The sequence below is a fragment of the Montipora foliosa genome, chromosome 2 (assembly GCF_036669935.1).
Source record: "Montipora foliosa isolate CH-2021 chromosome 2, ASM3666993v2, whole genome shotgun sequence".
In the NCBI taxonomy this organism is placed as follows: Eukaryota; Metazoa; Cnidaria; class Anthozoa; order Scleractinia; family Acroporidae; genus Montipora; species Montipora foliosa.
This window is the reverse complement of record NC_090870.1, coordinates 13,717,136-13,741,210: the sequence shown is the minus strand read 5'-3', so window position 1 is coordinate 13,741,210 and position 24,075 is coordinate 13,717,136. Positions and strand designations below refer to the sequence as shown.

Below are 24,075 nucleotides of genomic sequence, written 5' to 3'. Positions count from 1 at the left end.
TTCGTGAGCCGAGAATTGCCTTTTTTTCCTCGTAAAACGTGATTTTGTCAATAGACCATATTCTTATTCTCAGTATTACACTGGAACTAGCTTGCAATGGACGCTAATGCTGGGGAATTTGCGAATTCCCCGCATCAGCCTCTATTGAAAGCGAGTTCCAGTCCAATACTGAGAATACGAATATGCATCATAAATATGGTCTATTACCGTGAGCCGTGATTTTTGAGAATACTTATCCGGGAAATGAGAATCGGGTGTTTAATTTACCGTGAACTGTGATTTTGCTTCATGTTTTCGTGGTAGTGCACTTCACACTACGTCATAGGGTTGTAAGAGACGGTGAGTGAGTGAGTGAGTGAGTGAGTGAGTGAGTGGGTGAAAGTCCGTAGCGGCATAAGGCCCGCAGCGCGTGCATAAGTCAGGTCTGTTGGAAGCGTGCTTGAGTTTCAACAAATGAGCCCCAAAAATCGGCAAGAATTTGTGACGCTCATGAATAATATAGTACCTTCTATTTCCAAAACGATGAAATTACCTGGTGATAAATAACGTCATCTAGGAGCGGCAGGAACAAAACATAGGTCTCAGGTCACAGGTCTCTGTTTTACCAATACAGAAAGAAACCTAAACATTCATTAAAGCTAAACGTAGGCCTAATTAGACCTAAACAAGAGTTTTTAGGCCTAAGGTTAGTTGTAATGAATGTTTAGGTTTGTTTCTGTATTGGTAAAACAGAGACCTGTGACCTGAGATCTGTGGTTTGTATCTGCCCGTCTTGGAGAGTGAATTTTTGACTTTGCAGAAACAGTGGTCAACATCAAAAGTTGGACGATTGTGATCTTTACGTTGAATTCGCAAATTTCTTGTCGAACTTCAAAAGAAAAAAAACCCAAACTGACAAAAACCCGGTGTCTTGCCGTCATTTTATCACAGATCTCTCCTTTGTTTCGTGAGTTGTTGGTAACACGCAAGATAACTTGATCGCAGGCGGCCGCCGAAATCGATATCACTTTTCGATTTTGCGATTCACTTTTGCAGCCAAAAGTACAATAGACAAACTGAACGGAGCAAAAATCTTCCAAAATGGCTTTCGCTGATGGTAACTTTTTATATTCGCGGCACAAAATTTATGTTGTTTCTACGTCAGCCTCGAAACCAATGTTTCTTGATTCCCTTTTATTTTCTTCAATCTTTCTGCGTCTAGTATTTTACTAGTAACAACATTTCTTCTCAGGGGGCACAATAATGATATACGATACCAAAACAATATCGTGTACTATTAGAGCTACATACTACGCAAAGACAACTTCAATCTCCTAGAAAACAAAACGCAGCTCAGTTGAGAGTTATGGAATAAAGCACTGCGTCATGTTATCGAACCACCACACGTACGCATTGCATGCCTATTTTGTTTATTTTACGAGCAGGAGCCAAGCCCGAGAAATTATAACAATAGACTGTAAATAGAGCAAGGTACAACAACTACATCTGGATTGCGGGATTCACTGAAAAGTGAGCATTCACTGACTAGCCTTGACAGCTTTCCTGGTCAATCAACACGACAAAAACTACGTAGCTTGGAAATTGTCTCAGAAGGTCACGAGACTCTTCCCAATGTAACCGTTATCATAAGTTTCTTTATGGCAGACGGCTGTGCTGTTAACAAACGTAAGAAAATTTGTTTTGTGAGACTCGAATGGTCGTCTTATTGTTTGTGAATTGTGAAACAACCATTTTATTTTCCTTGAAATGTGATTAAGAAGAACCCCCCCCCCCCCCACCTTTTCTAGCATTCTGATTGGCTAACTCAATCTTGGTTATCACACTGTATGACCCTTATAGGGGAACTGATTGTGGCAGACTTGTTGTAAAATTGAAACAACTTTGTGGTCGTTTTGTAACACTGAAAGACCTCAGAGTTAAATGAAATTTAATAAAACAGTTATTCCATTTGAACTCGTTGGGCATGAGTTTGGTTATAGCCAACTCATCCCATTGGCTGTGCACTGTACCATGTCCTATCCAACGCATCATGACAGGATCCTGTAGTTGTTAATATCTCTTTCCATTCTTTCAGTCCTAAGAGTACTACTACCACCCTGGCTATGGACAAACTATTTTCCTTATCGACAGGGCGTCTCTTAGAGAGCCCACGGTTAAAAAAGGCATCTAGTATTTTAAATATTTCATGTCTTGTATGCATTTAACCACAGGTATTTGAAATGAGAAATTCTTCATTAATAATTGCACTAATATTATTGAAATCCCATTGATAAGTTATTTTCATTTCACATACATGTAACTTGTCCTACTCGTAGTAAAAAAATGAAGTCCACAGAAAAATATTACCACTATGTGATGGCCTTTCTATGTTGACCTTCCAATTCAGGTTGTTGCTGTGCCTTTAATTTTAAATCAGTGAATTTGATCTTCCAATTATTTTGCATTTCTGGGTCGCGAATGAGTCCAAAGGATTGCTCAAAAATCCCGAGACAATTTGAAAATCTATGAACTGTGCCTCCAACTGATATTCTTACCAGTCCATAAGCATCTATTTGGCCCTTAGCTCCTCCAACATTTGCATTGAAAAGAAGTTTTTCTTTGCAAACCAATTCTCGCAACTTGTCACTGACTGCTACTGAACCTTGACATTCATCATTGACCTGTCCTCCTGAAACCATCAGAATTGAGCTCTTAGCATCATCCCAAAAGTGCTGAGGGCCCCATTGTTGTGTAGCTTCATCAGAAGAGGTATTAAAAGAGTTCAAAATATTGTAAAACCAGGGTACAAAATTTGTGGCCAACTCTTGTCCATCGACTTTTCCATCAAAGGTTGAGTTTTTCAAACTGCTTGAAACTGGCAAAGTTGGATTTGATGATGTTGACGGACTTTCTCTTAGATTTTCCCCAGGATCATCATTCTCCTCATCTGAACCCTTAAAAAGAAACAATGGGTGCGAGAAAAACAACAACTGTCAATTTCAACAAATCCTTATAACAACTTATTTTTCTCTTGCTATAGTCAGGGGAAAAAAGCATTCATTATTTGGTAACAACGAACAACAGCAGGAACATCAGAACCTGCAGATGGGTGGTTTTCTAGATATTGGTAAGAAACTGAAAGGAATGGCAGAGACAGTGTAGAGGTCAGAAGGTCAGGAATTCTCCAAGACAGGGTCCGAAATTAACTTTTTTATATGGGCGCGAACTGGCGACTAGATAAACATTTTCAGTCGCCAAAAGTTTTCGCTTGAGAATGCAAGTTTTGAACTCCTTTATGGATACCAGAAAGCAACGACCGCACACTCTTGTGTATGTGTCAAGTATTATTTCTTGCTTTCGAAAGCGGACATTTTGGAGAGAAAATGTATCCGACCTCGAATGTAATAAAGAAATCCATTCTGTCACACACAAGCCGCCATGTTGTTACCGTGCTACATCCCTCGCACCAGCCCCTTGAATCTCTTTTCTGAGTCGCTGTTTTTGCGTCCGCAATACATATTTTATGAGAAACCGCTAAAAAATGTGGCGGCCTGTGACATTATGGAGGGAGTTAACGAAAAAACTTCCTTCATTTTTATTTCAAAAACAATTGGCAGGATAAAAAGTCAGACACCTGTTGGCAAACGGCTCTGAACTTAATGGTAGGTCGCCCACTGGCAACCAGTTGTGAAATTCTGGTCACCAGTACTAAATTCTTAGTCGCAGGAAGGCGCAATTTCGGACCCTGCAAGATAACAATTCTTGGATAAAAGTAGCTTGGGTGAAAATCGGAAAGAAAGATTGTTCATGCACAGGTCTGCTACCCTGCAAGTACTTGCTTTCTCCTACTACAGCTTCCCGGGAGAAAAACCAAGTACTGCGAGCAACCACTTGATTTTCTGTCGAGTATCATTGCATGAGTTGTGTAACATCCCACGTGATGGTCATGCATGCATGTCTCCTTTACCCAGGGATAGCACTAGGATTTTTCAATCTGGGTCCTGGGACCCGCATGTTCGGCCAAATTGGGGTCTCAAGCATTTTTTGGGGGTCCCAAAATCTTGGTGACCCTCTGCGAGAAAAAGAGTATGTTTTAAATTATGAGAAAAAGAGAGTAACCAACTTGGAATTAATATTGACGCATATGCATAGGACCGGCCGACAAAGGCTTTTTCTAGAGCTGTTACATTCATTCCTGCACACGAACTCTGTTAATGAAAGAGCACCCTTTCCAAGGGTTTACGCATCACTGGTTTCCTCCCTTAGAAGCAACGAACAGTGACGTCTTTTGCTGTATATTTGCATTCAGTGACTTGCAGAGTACATTCCTCTGAAGAAGACCGCAGAAGGCGGTCGAAAATTTAGTTTTAACCTTTTTAGATGTTTGTAACCCCATTTCTTAGAACTTCAATTATGATCACAGATCGCTCCAACAGTTTTACAAACAAAAGAATATACTGACAAATCAAAGCAAGTTGTGTGAGTTATTTAAGTCAGTGCCTTGCGTCCTGGGACGCATTAAAATTTCGATGATGCATTTTTTGGATTTTATTTGCGTAAAAATGCACGATTTCTGCGTTAACGCGATCCCTGTTACCTTCATTTCTTTCGTCAACAGAATTGCCATTTGGTACATCAAAGGTTAACATGTACCATGGGACAAGACACCCGGATTTTGTTTAAAACCCAATGAAGGATAAAATAACATGGTTCAGACATTTTAATGCGCAAAATTGAAGCTTTATTTGCTGTGTAAATGGCTTTTGAAAAACAGGAACTGGCCAAGTTTAACAACACATCACATCTGAGTCAACACAGATGTTTTGTGCCATTTAACTTTTGTTAAGACTGAGAAATGCATAAAAAGAAAAAAAACAAATTCTACCTCTTGTTCACTTCCCCAAAATAGCAATGCTCTTCTTATTAGGCTGGGTTTGTCTGATGAAACAGGCTCAATGATACCATTTTCGGCTAAATATTGATATATGTGATCTCTTTTAACTTTTTTCCTTCTCAGCAACTGTGAAGCTGTATGACTGTATGATAAAACAGCTTCCACAGCCTCTGCACAAAAAAGGGGACAATGAACAATGACAAATTAATAATCATTTCAGTGAAGTCAATACATTATGGTGCCATGGTTACAGGACTCCCAGTATGCATATACATACAATGCTGTGAAGGTTCTCTTTACAGTGTATATGCAAAGATGTTAATATGATATTAATATCCATACAAAATTCATTACAATCTTCAGGTCAGAGCACCTTTGGCTACTGGATTCATTCTGAATCACCAACTTCAGTAGTAGCATCCCTTAAAACTTTTGCTTTAACATGCTAGCATGAAAATCCGGAAGGCAGTATATTTGAAGCTGCTAAAACGCATGCCTAGATTTACTCAGAAAAGTATTGACGGACCACCAATACAACAGTTTTATATCCTGTATACTGGACAGGAACTTACAATTATTGTACTATTGTGCACTTAATGCATTGACTTCTGGGGATTCCCCACTGACAAGCAAAATCGTCTGTCATTGGACAGAGTAAAATAGTAAGTCTGGCCGGTTTAGGCCAGTTTGGGTGTCAAAGGGTCAAGGCTAATGAATTGGGGGGAGGGGGTCTTCTATTTTTTAACATTTTTTGACAGTCCCCCTTGAGAACAAACAATACCCAAACTAAGATTGAAGTGATCCTCACACATATCAGGACAATTTAAACAATTGTCTTACATGGACACCTGAAACATTCAGGCGGCTGGACCAACAGGACTTGAACCCACAACCCTTGCGACGCCAGTACAATGTTCTCCCAACTTAGCTATGAAGCCATGCGAGAGAGGTCAATTTATTGGGTACATGAGTTCCCGTGAAACTACCTGATGAAGGTAGAGCATTGCACCGGTCTCGCAGGGGTCAAAAGTTCAAGTCATGTTGGAGCCACCTGAATTTTCCAGGCGTATAAATTATATGAGACAACTGCTTAAATTGTCTTGACAAGTGCGAGCATCACTTCAAGTCTTTCTCTTATTGCACATAAACATCTGTGGGGACTCGTACAGGCGCTGTTACACTGTGAAATGTTACATGCAACTTGTCTTGCAACGTTTTGGCGACATTGTGGCAGGACAATTTGCACAAATCATTTCACAGTAACATACATGTACCCTGCAACGGCCAAAATAGTGTTGCAAGACAAGTTGCACTAAAAGTACTGTAGAACTTAATTCTACTTTCGGCAACGGCTCTTTTCTGTATGGTGTGAGGTTTTTCCGTTGTTAGAACGATGGAAGCTCGATTACCTCCACTATTATTCCGGGGCTTACTTACATTAGGACCGCATTCAAGAAAAGCCTGAGTTCACAAAAAAAGGTAAGATCAGTTTTGCAGCGTAGTTTGGGTATTAAATGAAGGAAAGAAATGTGTATTTGAAGTACGGGTTATGTTCATGTCATTCAGCTTACCTCCTTTGTTTTCCGGAGAAACAACGCGGTTTGTTACAGTGTCCGTGAGCGTTAATAAATCCTGCTCAGAAAGTTTGTTCAGAATAGTTCTGCATCCTTCCTTCTCTCTGTCAGACAACATCTTTATGACTTTCCAAAGGCAAACTTTCCGAGAAGCAAGCACATAATGTTTCTTGGAAAATCGTCTGCATAGACTGGGTCTTAACTTATCACTTTACATGACGTACATTATCCCGACTGTGTCGTCATGGGCCTTACAAAAGATGGCGGAAGATGTGGCGGGGATTTCAAAAAATATTGACGGTAAAGCGATTATGTGATTTTGTTGCAGCTTTTCCAAAGTAATATAGGAAAGAGCGAAGCCTTTTTCCTGCGAGCAAACAAAAGATGGCGGAAGATGTGGCGGGCATTTCGAAAACAACTGACGGTAAAGCGATTGTGTGATTTTCTTGCACCTCAGTTCCAAAGTAATCTACGGTGTCTGACATTTGCAGACAGCAGACTGCAGACTGCAGACAAATAGCGCTGATAAACAGTATTTAAGTCTAAACACGCATTTCAAATAGCGTTGATAAAGAGTATTTAAGTCTAAGAACCCATTTTAAAACGGTTAGCTATTTGTCTGCAGTCTGCAAATGTCAGACACCGAGTTATCTAGCTAGGGAGGAGCGAAGTAAGGTTTTCCGAAAGCTAATGCTAAAATTAGGTTTCGTGGTTTCTGACTACATTAACCTGCGTTGATAGAAGGTCTGGGGTCTACGATAGACAAATTTGAAAGGGATGTGTTGTGGGGGCATTTATCAGCAAGATTCCGGTAAACAGTCTCTGTTTCAATGCAACAGTGATTCTGTTTCAATGTGATGTTACTGTGAGATTTCGTTGGCTGTTAACTAGTGTGTGGGATTTGATGTCACTGATATCTTTCGGTAAAAGAATTGCCTCAACTCAACATGGCTTGGAAAACAGTATGAATTTCTAATTCATAACAGAGGCCCCAAGTATCTAAACTTAAATGCCTTGTTGCTATAGGGAAGATATCGTTGAAGTCAGCTATTGTCATTAATGTACCAACCAGAGCCTCATTGGCTGTCGCAACAAAGAGTGTTCGGTTCCTGTGGTTGGCACATAAAAATTTTGAATTTGTAAACAGATATCTTCCCTATAACCAATATGCTGCTACTTCATTGATTGAATTTCTTAACTTATTGTGTACCCTCAGCTCTGCTGGATTAATTAAATAAACAAGTGACATTTTGAGGGGCAGAAACTTTTTCTACTTGAATCAAATGCATTTGCTGCATCCGGTACTCTGTGATTATGTAGAGAACTCAGGTTAGCCCCTGTGAAGAGTTTATGGTAATCAAGTTTATATTTCTTTTGCAATATACAGCCCTTTAGAGCATGTGACTGAATGCGATACAGCTTTCTTTTTTCTGATGGACAACAGTGATTCAAAGCAATAATAACTGCTGTCTCTAGATTGATATACGGTAACTAGAACATTGTCACAAACTACAAGCTGAAAGTAAGAGAAGTGTATGCAACTGGATCAAAATTGATGTAGTCGCTGTATTTGATCAAGATATGTTGAGGCAGAGAAGCAAGGAAAGCTGAATTAATGTGGGTGCTAGCCATGTGTAAGACCTTTAAAATTACTAACTGACCAGCAGTCCAGTAATTTTTTAAATTTTTTGCAAAACAAAAAACCGCTAGCAATTTCACAACTTGACTTAGTGACAAAAGCCATTACATGTAGATGCTGCTAAAAGGAATTTTCAACCTATTTATTCTTTACCAGATATACATGTAGGAGTTTGTATCATTATTGCTAAATGCTAAGTTAAACATGGATGCTTCAACTCAAATACTTTTTATTAGCACTTTTAAATGGGTGCTTATACTTAGAACATGCTAAGTCACATTGGGTTGGACTAATTTAATTTTTGAGGAGGAGTTCAAGGCTGCTGCCTAAGAAAATTTTAAAGGGGCCCTCAGAGCTAAACGCTGAGAACTTAGGAGCCCAACATATGAAGTGAAAGGTGTTGCTGTGAAAAATTAAGGAGCCCAGAGCTATTCTTTGGGAGCCCCAGGCTACCGGGCTCCTGTTAGGCAACAGCCTTGGAGTTGTTGACTTTGGTCTCCAGTTTAAATTAATAGTTGGTTTCAAAATAATTATTACATGCTTGAAGGATTCTTATTATGAGATCTGTTTAATTGTTACCACAGGATCACAGCAGCTGCAACCAAGAACACCCAGCACAAGAACTACTGCTTGTGGAACTCCAAAGGTACAACTTGTGTGGTTAAAAAATGTATATTGACAATGATGAAATATTAGGAATTTCTTTTGTCTGAAACATCATATCTTCACCTCGCGCAGTGAAGATATTTTTTTATCATTCACATGTGAGGATATAGGTGTTGTCAGGGTAAGTAATGCCCCGTTCACACCAAACCTTAAACATGTTTTGAAGGTGTTTAGTTAATTAAACACGGTTTCAAAGTGTTTTCCTTTTTAAATCATGAATGCCGATTTTTGTTGACTACAAATTTAGCACAGATCAAAGTGTGCTTTGACTCACCTGAATCTCATGTAGAAGCCAGTCCTACATTTTTCTGTGAGTGAGTTTTATCCCCAGTTGGTAACACCCAGGTTAACTAAACATGTCTTGTTAGTGTGAATGGGATATAAGATGATAAGCCAATAAAAAGCAAGCTAATCCCCTTCAAGTTCCTTGTAAGATACCTTTATGCCCTAATTTTAGTTTTCGCCATTACTTAACCCGCTCACACCTCAAACGCCCTAGGAACCCCCTAGGACCCCCCCCCCCCCCCCCACTGATGAGTGAAATCATCTGGGGTTAGACAGTATAATCTATTAAGTGTCACTCTCACGGGTCAATGGGTTAACATTTTCGTGACGCAATTAGACTCAATTATCATGATTTGTTTTTTTATAACTTTCATATTAAGTTTCATGATACACAACGTGCTTGTTTTAGTGGTAGGTGATTACTTTCTTGCCATTTTGAAAATATATAAAACAAGCATCTGTGTAACAAACTTAAGAATTAGTAGATGCTTTAATAGCATGCATATATCGAATTATGGATGCACGTGGGAGGTTGCTGAGCACGAGAGTAGCGTAAGAGTCCCATGAGGCAATAGCCGAGTGGGACTGTAGCTGCTCGAGTAATTTTTACAGACCTCTTGAACACTTTTTTTAATTCCTCTGGATTTTATCTTTTAAGAATGACCACAAACCACAGCAGTAGTCTATTGCTCCCCCATCAACAACTTTCTTTTCTATAGAGTGCAACATCTAGTAGCAGCAGATCATGTGGACTGAGAAGGCCGTCCGCTCCATTTGTTTCTCCTATGTTGAAGCGCTGCAATCGAGGAGACTCTCAGGTGGGATTTAAAAAGGGGTTTTGTGATTAACTGAAATGAAATGGAAGGGTCAAAGCAATGTACTTTCAGACCACTTCCTTTGAGGGGCCTTTGAAAAGCTAGTGAAAGAAACTACACAAATACCTCTTACAGGTTGGCTTGGCTAAGCTTTGGACTTCCATGTGCGAAGTAAATTAACTGAGGAGTGAGGAGAAAGTTCTGCTTTTGTAATTTTCTAGATGCAAACTAGTACATGTATGTGTAGAATGTCAAGTGCATTGTATTCTTGGATAGGTCCTGTGTGTGAGATGTTATAAGACCAACATGCTATCTGGAAAGAGTATAGGACACAGAATTTCCAGTGGTGTGGTGTGTGGCCTACTGTATTCTCTCCAGCAACATTTTCTTGGTGTAAAATTTTTCAAACCAGACTGAGTTCAATTTGGTGTATATTCATTTTCATGGTTTGAAACAAAGGAAAATCAAAATCAAACTCAGGTTTAAATTTTATGAAATATCCATTTAATCGTAACAATTACAAAGTTCTTGAATCTGAATGGTTATCAATAGCCCTGATTTCTGCAATAATAGGACAGTTTGTAATTGGACACCTTGTACATGTAATTGGACAGTCATATGTGTCATCAAGCGGGCACTAGTTGTACTTGAATCAGTTATCTTTTTCCAGAGCTATTAAAAAAATTAACAAAAGGTGAGCGTGTTAAGCTATAAAAATTTTATCACCATCATTTTCTTGTATTTTGTAATAGTTACAATCATTATTATTGATAATACTAAATAGGACTTTTCCAAATGGTCTGGATAGCACAAGTTTTACTAAGTAATAATATTTTTAAAAATACAACCACACCTTTGAGTTTAAGGAACATGTTTCGCATAAAGCGGCATATAAATAATTCGTATATACATGTACATGTATGTAAAAAGTTAAACGATTCAAAGTAACACATTTATTACACAAAACAAAAGAGAAGATTTTTTTTCCTGGCAAGGAAGCTCAAAATAATCCATAGGGGGCTTATTACTATGAGCTCCCTCCCGAACTTACGACTATAAATGAAATGCAAGAGTGGCGAAATTAGCTTTAGATTGAATTACAAGCTAAGATAAAAAAGCAAGCAGAACAAGACATGCTAAACATTCAAAAGGCAGCAAAAATAAATGACTAAATAGATGTCTATATGATTGTGGAGAATCAGCTAAGGAGAAATGTCAAAGATTTAAAAGTAGAGATAGTGGCAGCACATTGTACAATGTATACTTTGGTTTACGGAATTGAAATGTCTTGGCCCCTTTTTATTTAAAGCAGAACTTCTAACATTCGTTCGGAAAGGAAATTAGTAGAAAGTATTGGAAAAGGCCATTTCCGTGATCATGTCTGCCTTCTCTTCATAGCGCTAGTCTATGTGCAAAGTTTATGTGATGGTACTTAGTTCTTACATCTGAATGAAAACTAATTTTCATGTTAACAAAAAATTCGCACTTAGACTCGCTTTGAAGAGGAGGCAGACGTGATGAGACAGCAATGTTGGTGTACAAAACAATAGAAAATGGTTCCACAAGGTTTTGCATGATAATAGAGTCAAATTCCCAAAATACATTTTACAGCATTGTTCTGTTCACCAACATGCCGGCCGTGACGTCCGATGAAAACCCTCAATTTCTAGTATTATATGATTGAATATGATTTATTTAGTTATTGAAAACATCTCCTTGAATACGTCAGGAAGAAAGCCTATTTTATAAAAGTACAGTACATAAACTTTCTGATTTGAAACAAGTAAATATTGGAAAACTTAAGTATTTGAAGCTCTTAAAATGCAGGATCAGTATGAGCATCAAATGGCTTTTTGGAGATGAAACGAATACCGGTAACTATTTTCTGAAGTTATAACAATACGATTCAAGTTGGTAGGATAAGTTGATGCCCACACTGAAACAAAATATACGAGATAAGGATAAACTAAGCTATAATAAAGGGTACTATGCATCTTGAACTAAATTTCTGGGTTTAAGCCAATTTATAGTATTTGCAAAATTTTTCTTTTGTTTTGGTTAAAAAACTCAGTGGCTGGTCGTGTGTGTGGTAATGATAATACCAACTTTATTTATTCACTTCAATGAAAGGGAAGGATAACAGAGGTATCTGTATCTGCACGCAGCTGGATGTAATTGACTGGAAGTCGATTTTGATGAGAGAGGAAAACCAGAGTACCCAGGGAAAAACCCTCAGAGTAAGATTAGGATTGAATGAAACTCAGCCCACATAATTATGTCCTCAGGGCCAAAGGTTGAACCTGGCTCGCACAGGTGGAAGGCATGGTTGATAACCGCTAAGCCGCCCTGACTTCCCTAAGGATTAGGCTCTATAGGTGCCATGGTAGGTAACCTTGATAAGCTCTTGTTCAGAACTGGAAAGAGTGTCTGAAACACCACAACACAAGACTGTGTTTCACTGGACATTTTTACGGATGACAAAGATAAGGTGATTAGTGACTTACTCCTTTGGGAGCCAAAGGGAGCCAAAGGGAAGAATAAAAAGGGGGGAAGGGGGAAAGTTATTTGTATTTGCATACAGTCCTAATATGTTTTAGAGCCTCAACCAGGTCTTGAAAATCATGGTGAGAGGTGAAAGGTGTAGTCAGGGACCGCCCAGAGGGAGGGGCTGGGCTGGCAAATTAGGCCCCCCTTTTTGTCTTCGTTGTTGACTTCTCCTAAACCTCTTCCTCCTCCACTCACACTTTCATGATCCACACTAAAGCCTAGCCCCCCCCCCCCCTCCCACCCCTTTCCCTCACTTCCATCTTGCTCAGCCATTGGTGACACAACTTATATAAAAGGCCATATCTGTGTGATTCAAAAATTGTCTTTTCATTCTTAACACAAGCAAGATATGGGGACCTAAGCGGTCTGTTAAGATCACCGATCGTTTCACATGTACCTCCGCAAATGTCATTTATTGCATAACCTGTACGTTATGCGATAAATTATACATTGGCGAGACAGGTAGACGACTAGCGACCAATTCCGTGAACACCTTCGCGATGTTGAGAAGAATGACGAGGATGCATCTAAGCCAGTCGCTCCTCATTTTAATCTTCTTTTGTACTCTGCTCTGAGATTTTTCTCTGTGTACTTTGCTTTTCTGCTTCCTCAGCAACAACCAAAAAAAAATAGGTATGCATTGCGTATGTGTGGTAGTGCAGTAACACAGTGCTGTATTATTGTCAACTGAGCTGCGTTTGTCTTCCAGGAGATTCAATTTAACTTTGCATAATATGTAGCTCTAATAGTATATCATTGACGTGCCATGGTAGATGCGGTATCAGTGCACTACCACAAAAAGATATGCTATCATTTCATTTAATTATATGCAGTCCCCATTAGTAGAGCACTTGTGCTTCAGTTAAGGCCTTTCGTGCGAAATGGTCGCGTCTCAAAATGGCCCCTTGACATTTAGAGTAACCACACCTTTTGTGACTTAATGCATGCGGTATCAGTTAAGTAACTTAACTTCAATGTTAAGAAATCTTCTGTTTTGTAAGTAGAATATCGGATGGTTTGCAGCGTCTTGTAGAGTGTGTAATGTAAGTATTGTCTTGTATGTAATGTGAGTTGAGTATTGTTTTAGTGTATTAGTGTAAGTAGAAAGTAATAGTAATAATAATAATAATAATAATAATAATAATAATAATAATAATAATAATAATAATAATAATAATAATAATAATAATAATATAAAGAGCATCATTATGAGGTCTGTTATTATTATTATCATTAGTAATTATCGTAGACATTGTAGTATTGCTTCCCTCCAACATTACAGGAAATTTTCAGCACACCCAAAAGAAGCAAACATGAAACACCATCTTTATCAATGACCCCTGAGAATCATACTGAGCAGTGTAATCAAACTGAGGGATCTGTTGAACTGCTGTCAAGGAGACAACGTCTACTCAAAACAATCCAGCAAAAGGAAGACTCGTTGAGAAAGCTGAGGCTGGTGCAGATGTATAGAAATAAGGTACTCTACTGTCACATTAAGTGAATCATTATGCAGTCTTGGTCAATAGTGTAGGACACCTTAAACTTCTTCTACCTAACGTTTAGTTCCAATCATTCATCAATGCCTACCTCTTGCCTTATCTTGGAAGTACAATGAAGGGTAATGGTAAGCTGTCCCTAGAGATATACCGGTATGTAATCTATCAAATTAGGAGAGCTGCTACTGCCTATAACAGATTGTGCGCTACCGTCAGCAAGATGACTGAGATGTAAAGTAGTGCTGTGTATGAAGAGAAACTTCTTTCTGCCTTTTATACTTGAGAAGTATATTACAGGTGCTACTTGAAAGAGTGAGTGAGAAACGAGATACTATAATTAATTTTCTTTGCTCATTTTTTGGCACATAGAATGACCTTTCTCAGCTCCAAGCTTTGATTGACAAGTGGCGGACTGTCAGCCAGGATGCTGCTGAAAGACTGTTGGACAAAATCAAAGCAGATCCTTTGCCTACAATGGGCCAACTCTTGGCAAAGCTTCAAGTTAGTAAGGAACTTATCCAATATTCCGAGGAAGATGAAGCATTCTACTGAACTTTACTAAGCTGTAGGTAAATATTAAACAAGGTGTAATGTCGTCATTCATCGGATACATCTTGTTGAAACCTGTTAATAACCCAGTCACCCTTGAAGCGACTCCTATTGATGAGTAAAACTGTCTGATGTTAGACAGAGTAACATTTTGTGGCGTTAGACAGAGAAAAATCTCACTCTGAGGATTAAAAGGGTTAAAAGGGGACATAGTTCATGTCTATGAGTGGACCTGGATGTCGTTTAACAATTAGACCCGTAGCCCGAAAGGGACAGAAAAGGCAATAACAAAGTTAGCAAATGCAAGTTGAAGAAATATTTATTTGGGAATAAAACGGAAGAAAGCGTCACGCTTTTCGCTACTCGAGGACTATTACTAATAGTCCTCTAGTAGCGTAGCCAATCGAAATGCAGGATTTGCATTAGTCCACTAGTTGGGTGATATTAATAATCGATAGTTACATGTATAAAAACAAAAGATGCATTATACATGTAAGGATATAATTCTACGTTCCTTTCTGCTGGTATTGGGGAATGCAGACATTCTTTACTGGGCATCTGTAATGAACACAGGTTCATACAACATTTCAAAATAATTTTCAAATTAGTTTACTTCTTCCTTATATTTGAGAAAAGTGGCGTGGTACTCTATCTTACAGGCCATTAGATTTTGTGTATGATACTGAGAAGGATGCTCAGAGGTTGTGTTTATAAAGTAGGTTGAGGTCTTCGTGCCTAACACTGACAGCAAAAGAACCCACTAACCTGGCTTTAATAGAGACAACTTCATACAATGCTTGCCCGGTCATTGTACCACATGCTACCATCTTTTAAGGTCATAAGGATGTTGCTTTAGGTAGTTGGCCAATAGATAAATTGAAGCTCCTGTTGCAGAGAAGGTTGTTTTGAGGTGGTGCAGCCTAAGGCTCTGGCACCTTGATAATCACCACAGCTAAAGAAAAACTCTTAAATTACACACTCACAAAATACTCTGGGAAAGGTTACATCCCCTTATTTTGACTGACTTCAAGTGTTCGCTTAAATGAGGTGCATGACAAGGCTTTCAGAAATAGCTTTAACTTTAACTTTAATCAACGTAATTGCCACTAGCGTATACAAATGCTAATAACGACGTTGAGATACATGTCGTGCGCAACACGCAGGCATTTGGTTGTGGTATTGCGAAGTCGCTTGTATTTAGTAAGGTGGACGGCTTTGCCGCTATGCCGGGCCTTCTTGTACGCTCTGTCGCGTTTGTTCATTAGACGTTTTACAGAGGTGCTGACCCAGGGAATTCGACGCATCCCTCGGTATTTTATGTGGTACAAAGTTGTCGCTACAACAAGTTGCAAAAATACTGGAGACACTTCACCTTCTTGGGCGTTATTAATTTACCTATTATCTCTCACACTGTCCGCGGAAAAAAATTGTCGCGACGCTATTTTTTGTATAGGGTCAAACTTTTTATCATATTAAAGGTAATTGATTGAGTTATTTGAATAAAGTTTTAGTTTGTTGGTGTTTAATATTGCCTTTAAGTTTTAAGGCGTCAAACTCAGAACGACTGAGTCTGCTTGCAGAAGCTCCTGCCCCTTCGCTTTATGGCGAAAACAACCGCACTTTGCTGCATCTTGGAAATATCACACATCGAAGTCGAAAGTCATACTGTAGTTCGGGCAGAAACAGTGCCATAAAATCAGTCTCCGAAGACAAACGAAAAATTCCTCACACGGTATTTAGGGTAGTACAATCATCTATTAGAACTGAAAATTTGGAAGCGATATATCACGCATGGAAGTCGAAACTCATACTGTAATTCGGGCAGAAACAGTGCCATAAAATCAGTCTCCGAAGACAAACGAAAAAATTCCTCACACGGTATTTGGGGTAGTACAATCATCTATTAGAACTGAAAATTTGGAAGCGATATCTCAAACCCGTCGGGACAGGAGGTCCGACAAGTTATGACTTAGCCGTCAAAATAAAGCCCTAGAAAACCGAGCTTAAAGATTTCGCTTGTAGTTCACGGTGTGCGCGCGCAGCTTATGGCGGGAAACAAGGAAAAGCTGTTTTGAAATTAAATTTTCAGAATTTTTTTTCTGGGAAAATACACTTCACATTTACCTTTACCAAGACCTTAATTAATAACATAGCATAACTCGATAGCAAACTGCCTTTACATGCATACAGTCGAATCTCGATTATCGCAATTTTGTCATGAATATTGATTAGTCATGATCAAGATCCGTAGCCATATTCTTTTTAAAACTACAGCGTTGAAAAGTGAAGTAATGGCGAGTTTGTTTCGCTTTCAAAAATCAAAAGCAGCGCTCGCATGCGTCGTAACTAATGAAGAACTTACGAATGAGTTCTGTTTGGCTTAGAGTTGCTTTGTTGCAAAAATGGACATGCTACACAGCGTCCTGAATGTTTATTCACGATCATCACGTCCTTGAAGTTTAAGGGATCCGTTCTTTCGATAAAAGATAAACAATCTATAATCTTGTGATTAGAAAAGGAGAAAAAGGAACCAATTTGTAAGCTGAATATGGCGTTAGTAAGCAGCAGATATCTAATATCCACACGAACAAGGAAAAGATCATGAAGTTTGTCGACAACTGAGAGACCAGCGAAGGACTGAAGCGTAAATCGCTGAATAAAGCCAATGTAAAAAACATTTTTCATTAATCGTTAATACACTTGGGTACAGGTATTCACAACGCAAGTGACTATGTAGACCATATTGTTTTCCAAACGATTTGCAAATGTTTTGTTTCGCGATTAAATGTCGCTTTCTTAATTTAATCAGTTTTGTTTTCTCATTAATATTCATATTGTCGATTATCCGGACTATTTCATCTAGTCCCAACGAGTCCGGATAATCGAGATTCAACTGTACTACTGCTCTTTTTCTCATGATACCAATTTGAAAGGACAACTCCATCCTTTCTTGAAGTGGTAATAAAAAAATTTCATATGGTAAAAAGGTTATGTACACGGGGCTAGAAGGGCACTTCCAGCTAAAATAGTCCTTGAAGTCTATCCTAGTAAAAGGGTGCATTGGAATAACATTGTATTCACAGGACATGTGGAAAATAAGTTTCACTTTTGCAATAACAAAGTTTGAATAGGCCATCCCCCTTTTTGTTTTCGTTTGTTGTCGAATGTGTTTTCTGATTTTGGGTCGGTCGATCACAAAAGGAAAAAAAAAAAAAAAACGAAAATAAAATTGAAAAAGGAGTCTGGAGCTAGGAGGCCCGGTACCTCGGCATAATATCCGTGGAGTCTGGAAACAACAAGGTGTGGTTACAAAGTCAACATGGCGTTGATGGAAAGAAGGAAAAATCGACGTCGTTGTTAAAATCAAACGAGAACAGGTTAAAAAGGATAAACCACCAGAGAGCGGAGGGTCCACGAGAGCGGAGGGGTTGGCGCAGTGGTAAGATCTCTGCCTTCCAACCCTAAGGTCCCGGGTTCCATTCCCGGTTCTGCCGAGACTGGAATATTTGGCGACCTTCTTTCCCGCTAAAGTTCACTCAGCTTTTCATCCTTCCGAGGTCGGTAAAATGAGTACCAGCATGCATGGACTGCTTAGAAGCGGCTGCAATTTGCGCCTGTATATGCTTCCAGTTCGCTGGGGGTAAATTGATCATTGTAAAGCGCCCTTGAGACGTTAGTGATAAGGGCGCTATATAAATGCACCACTTTACTTTCACTTTACTTTACTAAGTGCACACTGATCTGCCAGCATCCATGACTTTTCAACAGCTGCTGGAACGAATAGTCCCCGATATTTCGCGTATCACGGCTATATGCCGAGTAGGTTTTCAAAAGCGTGGGGAATAAATACCTACAGATTTTGTGGAGGTGGAATTGAATGACGCCATCGGAAAACTCAATGTAACTGGGTCCAATTTCATGGAATATCGTGTAAAAAAGGAAGAAAATGATGAAGAAAAAACACCAGCAAAACGAAGCGCGTTCGATGTGATGATGGCGGCCTCTTTCATCAAATAACTACCTCCAGAAATATCAGAGAACTCATTCAACGCGCTGTACAATGAAGTGTTAAAAGTGATCACTTCGCTGAATCCCATGGAGAAACAAAAACCACAGGTACTATTTCCATTTTTTGCTTTTCTTTAATATAATAAATAGAAGCTGGGCATATGTGTGTTCTTGTAATGAATGCATGTATTTACACCAAACTTGAACTGGCAGTTTATAAATGTTGAATATATGAATTGATTGAGCTGACCCAATAATAAACATTCAACAGGTCATACTATTATCAAAAGATTGACGAGAGTCTTTTGGTATATTGATCCCCACCAAGTTTGCTGGTCAAGGCATAAAATTTACCAGGAATTGTGACATTGCTTTATGACACAGACAGGTTCAGAGGGTTTCACCAAACCTTCGCTGGGTAAGTACCGTTGTTAAACTAAATTGCATATTTGCGTGGATTGGTGAAACTTGTTAGAAAAGGAAACTTTCTTCCAGCTTATACTTTTTGCACTTCTATAGTGTATTTTTAGTTTTGAATGCTAGAATTAACTCAGTTAAAATGAATGCTTTTCCCTCTGGCTGGTTATACTTTGAAAGGTACAACGACTTTAAAAGCAAGAAACAAGGTGCGTCACATGTAAGCCAAACAGATGGAGATGGTGGATGAATTGCAAACCCTTTTGCAGCATACAGTTTTGTGCAGACCAGAATGGAAAAATGTCCATCTGGTTTGAAGCTCCTCAGAAACCAACTTCCTTCTTAAAATAAAAATTTGTTTTGAATACTTCCTTTTGGAAAAAGCTCACGCATTTGTTTTCAATTATTATTATTTTGGTTGTCAATAGGATCTCGCGATATTGTGCCATGGATTAGAGAAGTACATGGTTTACCTTGAGAAACAGAATTCAGTGATGGCTACACACCACAAACAGTTGATGCCAGCTCGAAGCCCTTTTAAAGATGCTACTGTTGAAACAGTTGTGGCAACAAGAAATGAGAAGAACATCCCCGTCAAGTTCACCGATTTATATCAGCATCTAAAACAGAAGAATTTGTATGAGCCTGTTGACTTGACTGAATTTATTGCAGAATACGAATCAAGAGATGCAAGATATCTATTTATCAAAGATCTTTCAAAAAATGGTCTTAGTGATATTTCTTTTGAATTGTTAAGGTACTCCCCTGGAGGCAGCGTACGAACACTTGCCGCAGTATGGAAGATACCTAATGAAGGTTTTAACCGGAAAAGACCAGATGAAGTGGCTGGAGCTCTTCGAGAAGCAATACCTAAATTTGATACCCGGGCAATGAAAGCTGAGTTCAAGAGCAGGTTTGAAAATATTGCAAAGTTGACGCCACTGAGCTGTTCGTGGAGCGGCACGACCATCCAGATAGCCACTACTGTGCTGCCCAGCTGAAATACGTAAATGAATTTGTCGTGAAGTTTAGGTCTAACGTTTGTCTGGTGATTGAGGACGACAAACACTTTACAGGGATGGCACTAAGATTTTTCAATCCGGGTCCTGGGACCCGCATGTTCGGCCAAATTGGGGTCCCAAGCATTTTTTGGGGGTCCCAAAATCTTGGTGACCCTCTGCGAGAAAAAGAGTATGTTTTAAATTATGAGAAAAAGAGAGTAACCAACTTGGAATTAATATTGACGCATATGCATAGGAACGGCCGACAAAGGCTTTTTCTAGAGCCGTTACATTCATTCCTGGACAAGAACTCTGTTAATGAAAGAGCACCCTTTCCAAGGCTTTACGCATCACTGGTTTCCTCCCTTAGGAGCAACGAACAGTGACGTCTTTTGATATATATTTGCATTCAGTGACTTGCAGAGTACATTCCTCTGAAGAAGACCGCAGAAGGCGGTCGAAAATTTAGTTTTAACCTTTTTAGATGTTTTAAACCCCATTTCTTAGAACTTCAATTATGAGCACAGATCGCTCCAACAGTTTTACAAACAACAGAATATACTGACAAATCAAAGCAAGTTGTGTGAGTTATTTAAGTCAGTGCCTTGCGTCCTGGGACGCATTAAAATTTCGATGATGCATTTTTTGGATTTTATTTGCGTAAAAATGCACGATTTCTGCGTTAACGCGATCCCTGCTTTATCAATGTTGGTGAGCCTGGGTTACCTCTTGGGAGGGGGAGACGTGTGATGGTAACAGGCCCTGCTGAATCTCGTCCAACAGCGCTCGATCACGATTTCTGCCGATTACATGCAACTCCAAGTGTACCAGCCATTCCTGAAGTTTCTTCGGAGTCATTTTACCAGGGCCAAGTGAACGTGGCAGTAAAAGATTCCATTTTTCAGTTCTCTTCAGCTTTACGTCATGCATCCGAAAGTTCACCAGTTGCCGAAGAATCTGGAGCGCCTATTGTAGCCAGTGTTGCAGATGGTGGACCTGATCACAACGTGCGACATGGACAGACACAATTTGCTCTCATTTCGTCATTTCAGCGTCATAATCTTGACATGCTGGTAGCCATCAACACCTGCCCTGGAAATTCTTGGGCAAATCCGCCTGAGAGGATCATATCAATACTCAACATAGCTCTGTATGGAGGAGTCTCATTGGCATTTCAATGAAATGGACTCGCGCAATGAGAAGATATTGCGTCGTTGTTCTAACATGAAGGAAATCCGCGAGAAGGCAGACGGATATGGGGAATTGAAGGCGGCCATACAGTCTAGCTTAAATAACGTCACTGGCTTCATTCAAGATCGCTTTGAGAAATTTTCTCTCAAAGGATAGAAGTTCAAGATCCTTGAAGCTGTTTCTGACGAGGATCTGAGACGCCAGTTCACGTTTGTCCACGACATTGCTCCCACTCTACAATTGGGGATTGGCCAGAAATCTGAATTGCTTAAAAAGGATGACCTATAGGCCTGGTCTAAGAAGCATTTCAGAGCAAGGCAGTATTCGTTTCAGATCAAGAAGTGCGATCAAGCTCCTCCATCTGAGGTCCATAAAGAGCAAGCCTTGGGAGGAAATTCTGTCGAAAGTGGAATGCCTTGCTCCTCACACTCAGCAGCTTGTGAATTCAGCCATTCAGCAGGTCACAAGCATAGAGGGTCTTGTCATGCTAATGCAGGCAGTCAAAGCAGGCTCGTTTGGTGTTGATATGGTTCGTGCCGCACTGGATTTGCAAAGTTGCACTACATGTAAAGCTCCCAGGGCGTCGCTAGACACGTTTAAGAAGTTGATGTGGCTTCCAGATCCACAATACAAAGATGCTTCAAAGGAACTTTACAAAGCCTTTGAAGATTTGTTTGGCCAAAACCCCAGCGAGATTGACCGCCCATATCTGCAAAGTCAAAAGTTGACGACAAGTCAAAGCACCTTATGAAGAAGGAGCGTGTTCGTGATGCAATTGAATGTGTCGCCTGCAAGAAATGGAGGTGCATTGTTTGCTGCCCCCAAGCCCACAGCAGCACAGATGGAGCAGCTCAGTGAAATAACCGACGCGCTGCAATAAAGCTGTGGGGCCCCATTAATTCCGGAAGATTATGAGATAAGCGGCGTCTTCGTGGTCAGGCAAGATGTTTCATGCGCTGACCCGGTCGATAAACTCTATTACTCATGCCGAAAATTTGAAGAAATTTGCTGTTGGTGTGGCGCTTTGGAGCCAGAGGCAAGAATCAACGACGAGACAAGAGCCAGCTACAAGGACGTGAACCCTGTGTGCCAGGAATGCGCCGCTGCCGACAAGAGACCAGTGGCAAGCTGCAAGAAGAGCCGTATGGCAGGCGACAGCAACGAATAAAGTAACTCTGCTTAAGTGTTTTCCTATCACATGGACAGAAAGTCTCTCTCGTCGGAGAGTGAGTGTTCTCAGAAGTATGAAGTAAAAACTACAAATCTGTAAAACAAAAAATTATTGTTTCAGATTAAAGTGACAATGGTTTGAAATAATGTGTCATTGCCTTCTGCGTAACTTTTATATTTTGAAAACGCGAAAATCTGGGTCGGTCGGACTACGCTAAACAGAAAAAAAGGGGATGGCCATAGATTTGCATAGTTACATAAAGAAGATGTTACAGTGGAACTTAGAAGTTAAGCAATAACTGGTATTTTAATATTCCCTTCATGTCTTTATAACACTTAAGACTATGGCTTGACCATTTGCGGCTCCACAAAAATGAAAATTAATAATTAAAAAATCACAGGTATCAGTTTCCAAACGTTGTAAATCCTGTGATACTGTATCCTGCGAACAGGGCCTCTTTCGATCTTCCAAGATAAGTCCTGGTTCTCCAGGAAGATGAAAGGAGACTCTGCTTGCAGAGTAGTTATACTGTAATTACACTGTAATTACTTGCAAAAAATGACAAAATATGCGGTAAGACAATAAATTATTACAACCATCAACAAATTCTGTAAAAATACTTTTAATTCCCTGTAAGAATTTATAAAATTTTGGTGACTTTGACTATACACATGTCCTCTTTACTTAGGACGTCCCTTGCTGTGTTTAACTCTTGCCATAAAATGATAATGCTATATGTCTGTAATAAATTATTTGACGTCCAAACCGGCCAGACTTACTCGTAAATGGGGAACCCCTGGGAGTCAATAGGTTAATCACTCAATGTCCCCATTAAAGTTATGAGTTTTGAGATTCACTTCAAGTAAAGCCATTCCATCCAATCCTTTGGGATTGAGTTTAACTTAGCATCAAAATATGTCATTTCTGTGGATCAATAATCAATAAGTTCCTTCAAAATCGTGTTGCAGTATTGAATTATTTCCAGTGAAATGTCTATACAGAAACATTTGATTCGACAAACTTTGAGGTGATCAAAACTAAGTGTTATTTTGTCTCTTTTCATACTTCCTTTATCAGAGAGTTTATAGTTATCAATAAACATTAAGGCATAGATAAGAGCTATGTTATCCTATACATCCCACACCAAAATCAATGGCAGTTTTTCTTTGCATCAACCAACTTACAATAGTTGCATTTAAAAATACTCAGTATAAAAGCAATCTCCCTTATCTCCAAAGCAGAGACAAACTTTCTGCAAGCTGGAAACGGCTGATTTGGGTTTGACATCAGGAAGTTTCCTATCTCTTCCAAAATTAAATGCTTGAACTTCTTTGAGGGAAAAACTAACATTAAAATTTTACTCCAAGCTTCATCTCTAAAAAACTAGATAAGGCCTTTCCTTTCGGAAATACAGTGTATGTTAAACCCGTGCAAAGAGAATACTATCGTTTTAAAATATAAATTTTGTATTCATTGGTTGTTTTGTTATACCATAGACTTGCAAATGTATTTGTTACAAAGTTACAAATTATCTAAAAGGTCTTTGAGTAAAACTTCTTTAGGATCCAGATGCATCCAGGATTTTGCAGTGATTGAGTCAAAAGACTAAAAAATTGATACAAATGTAGCACAATACCATTGTCGTAATTATGTACAGTGTTATTAAAAGGGCCTCAGTGTGCTCTGCAGACTGACAATCGAATACTTACAATAGTAAGAGTTAAAAATATTATTTTCTCCCAGAGTTACGTTTTTGCCTGTTCACCACCCATGAGAGACCTCTTACACTCATCTTCCTCTTCCTCTTCATCTTCATCTTCGCCTGATCTGAAAGATGCTT

At 39.3% G+C, this 24,075-nt stretch overlaps 3 protein-coding genes across 5 annotated transcripts in view; 1 reads left to right on the top strand and 2 right to left on the bottom strand.

Annotated features, from left to right (window-relative positions):
* Positions 1-1,392: 1,392 nt before the first annotated feature.
* On the bottom strand, positions 1,393-6,643 carry LOC137992504 (uncharacterized protein C3orf38-like). The gene is made up of 3 exons (XM_068837867.1): positions 6,445-6,643; positions 4,865-5,043; positions 1,393-2,933 (listed from the first exon to the last, which is right to left on the bottom strand). Exons 1-3 carry the CDS (start codon positions 6,563-6,565, stop codon positions 2,349-2,351), a joined length of 885 nt encoding a protein of 294 aa, XP_068693968.1. The 5' UTR covers positions 6,566-6,643; the 3' UTR covers positions 1,393-2,348.
* Positions 6,644-6,670: 27 nt separating this feature from the next.
* LOC137992505 (swi5-dependent recombination DNA repair protein 1 homolog) overlaps positions 6,671-24,075 on the top strand; it is a 28,001-nt gene continuing 10,596 nt past the window's right edge. The window contains exons 1-5 of one of the 3 annotated variants that reach the window (XM_068837868.1): positions 6,671-6,747; positions 8,671-8,732; positions 9,757-9,855; positions 13,682-13,879; positions 14,268-14,467. In XM_068837868.1, coding sequence (XP_068693969.1) covers positions 6,708-6,747; positions 8,671-8,732; positions 9,757-9,855; positions 13,682-13,879; positions 14,268-14,450 — 582 coding nt within the window. In that variant the 5' untranslated portion in view covers positions 6,671-6,707 and the 3' untranslated portion in view covers positions 14,451-14,467. Of the gene's footprint in view, positions 6,872-8,670; positions 8,733-9,756; positions 9,856-13,681; positions 13,880-14,267; positions 14,468-24,075 lie in introns of all 3 variants that reach the window. The other 2 variants (XM_068837869.1, XM_068837870.1) reach the window with 2 other exon arrangements.
* Positions 22,523-24,075, bottom strand: part of LOC137992503 (proprotein convertase subtilisin/kexin type 5-like) — a 34,141-nt gene continuing 32,588 nt past the window's right edge. Inside the window, exon 18 of the mRNA XM_068837866.1 lies at positions 22,523-24,075. This exon is cut by the window's right edge and continues 930 nt beyond it. Within this exon, the coding sequence (XP_068693967.1) occupies positions 23,981-24,075 (95 nt within the window). The 3' untranslated portion in view covers positions 22,523-23,980.

What these genes read in the sequence shown, in the direction of transcription:
- LOC137992504 (XM_068837867.1), bottom strand. Translation starts at nt 6,565, where the DNA reads ATGTTGTCTGACAGAGAGAAGGAAGGATGCAGAACTATTCTGAACAAA. An exon ending in TTCTCCGGAAAACAAAGGAG is followed by an intron (nt 5,044 to 6,444) that starts GTAAGCTGAATG and finishes TTTTTTGTGCAG; the next exon opens with AGGCTGTGGAAGCTGTTTTA. An exon ending in TTTGGGGAAGTGAACAAGAG is followed by an intron (nt 2,934 to 4,864) that starts GTAGAATTTGTT and finishes TTTCTTTTTAAG; the next exon opens with GGTTCAGATGAGGAGAATGA.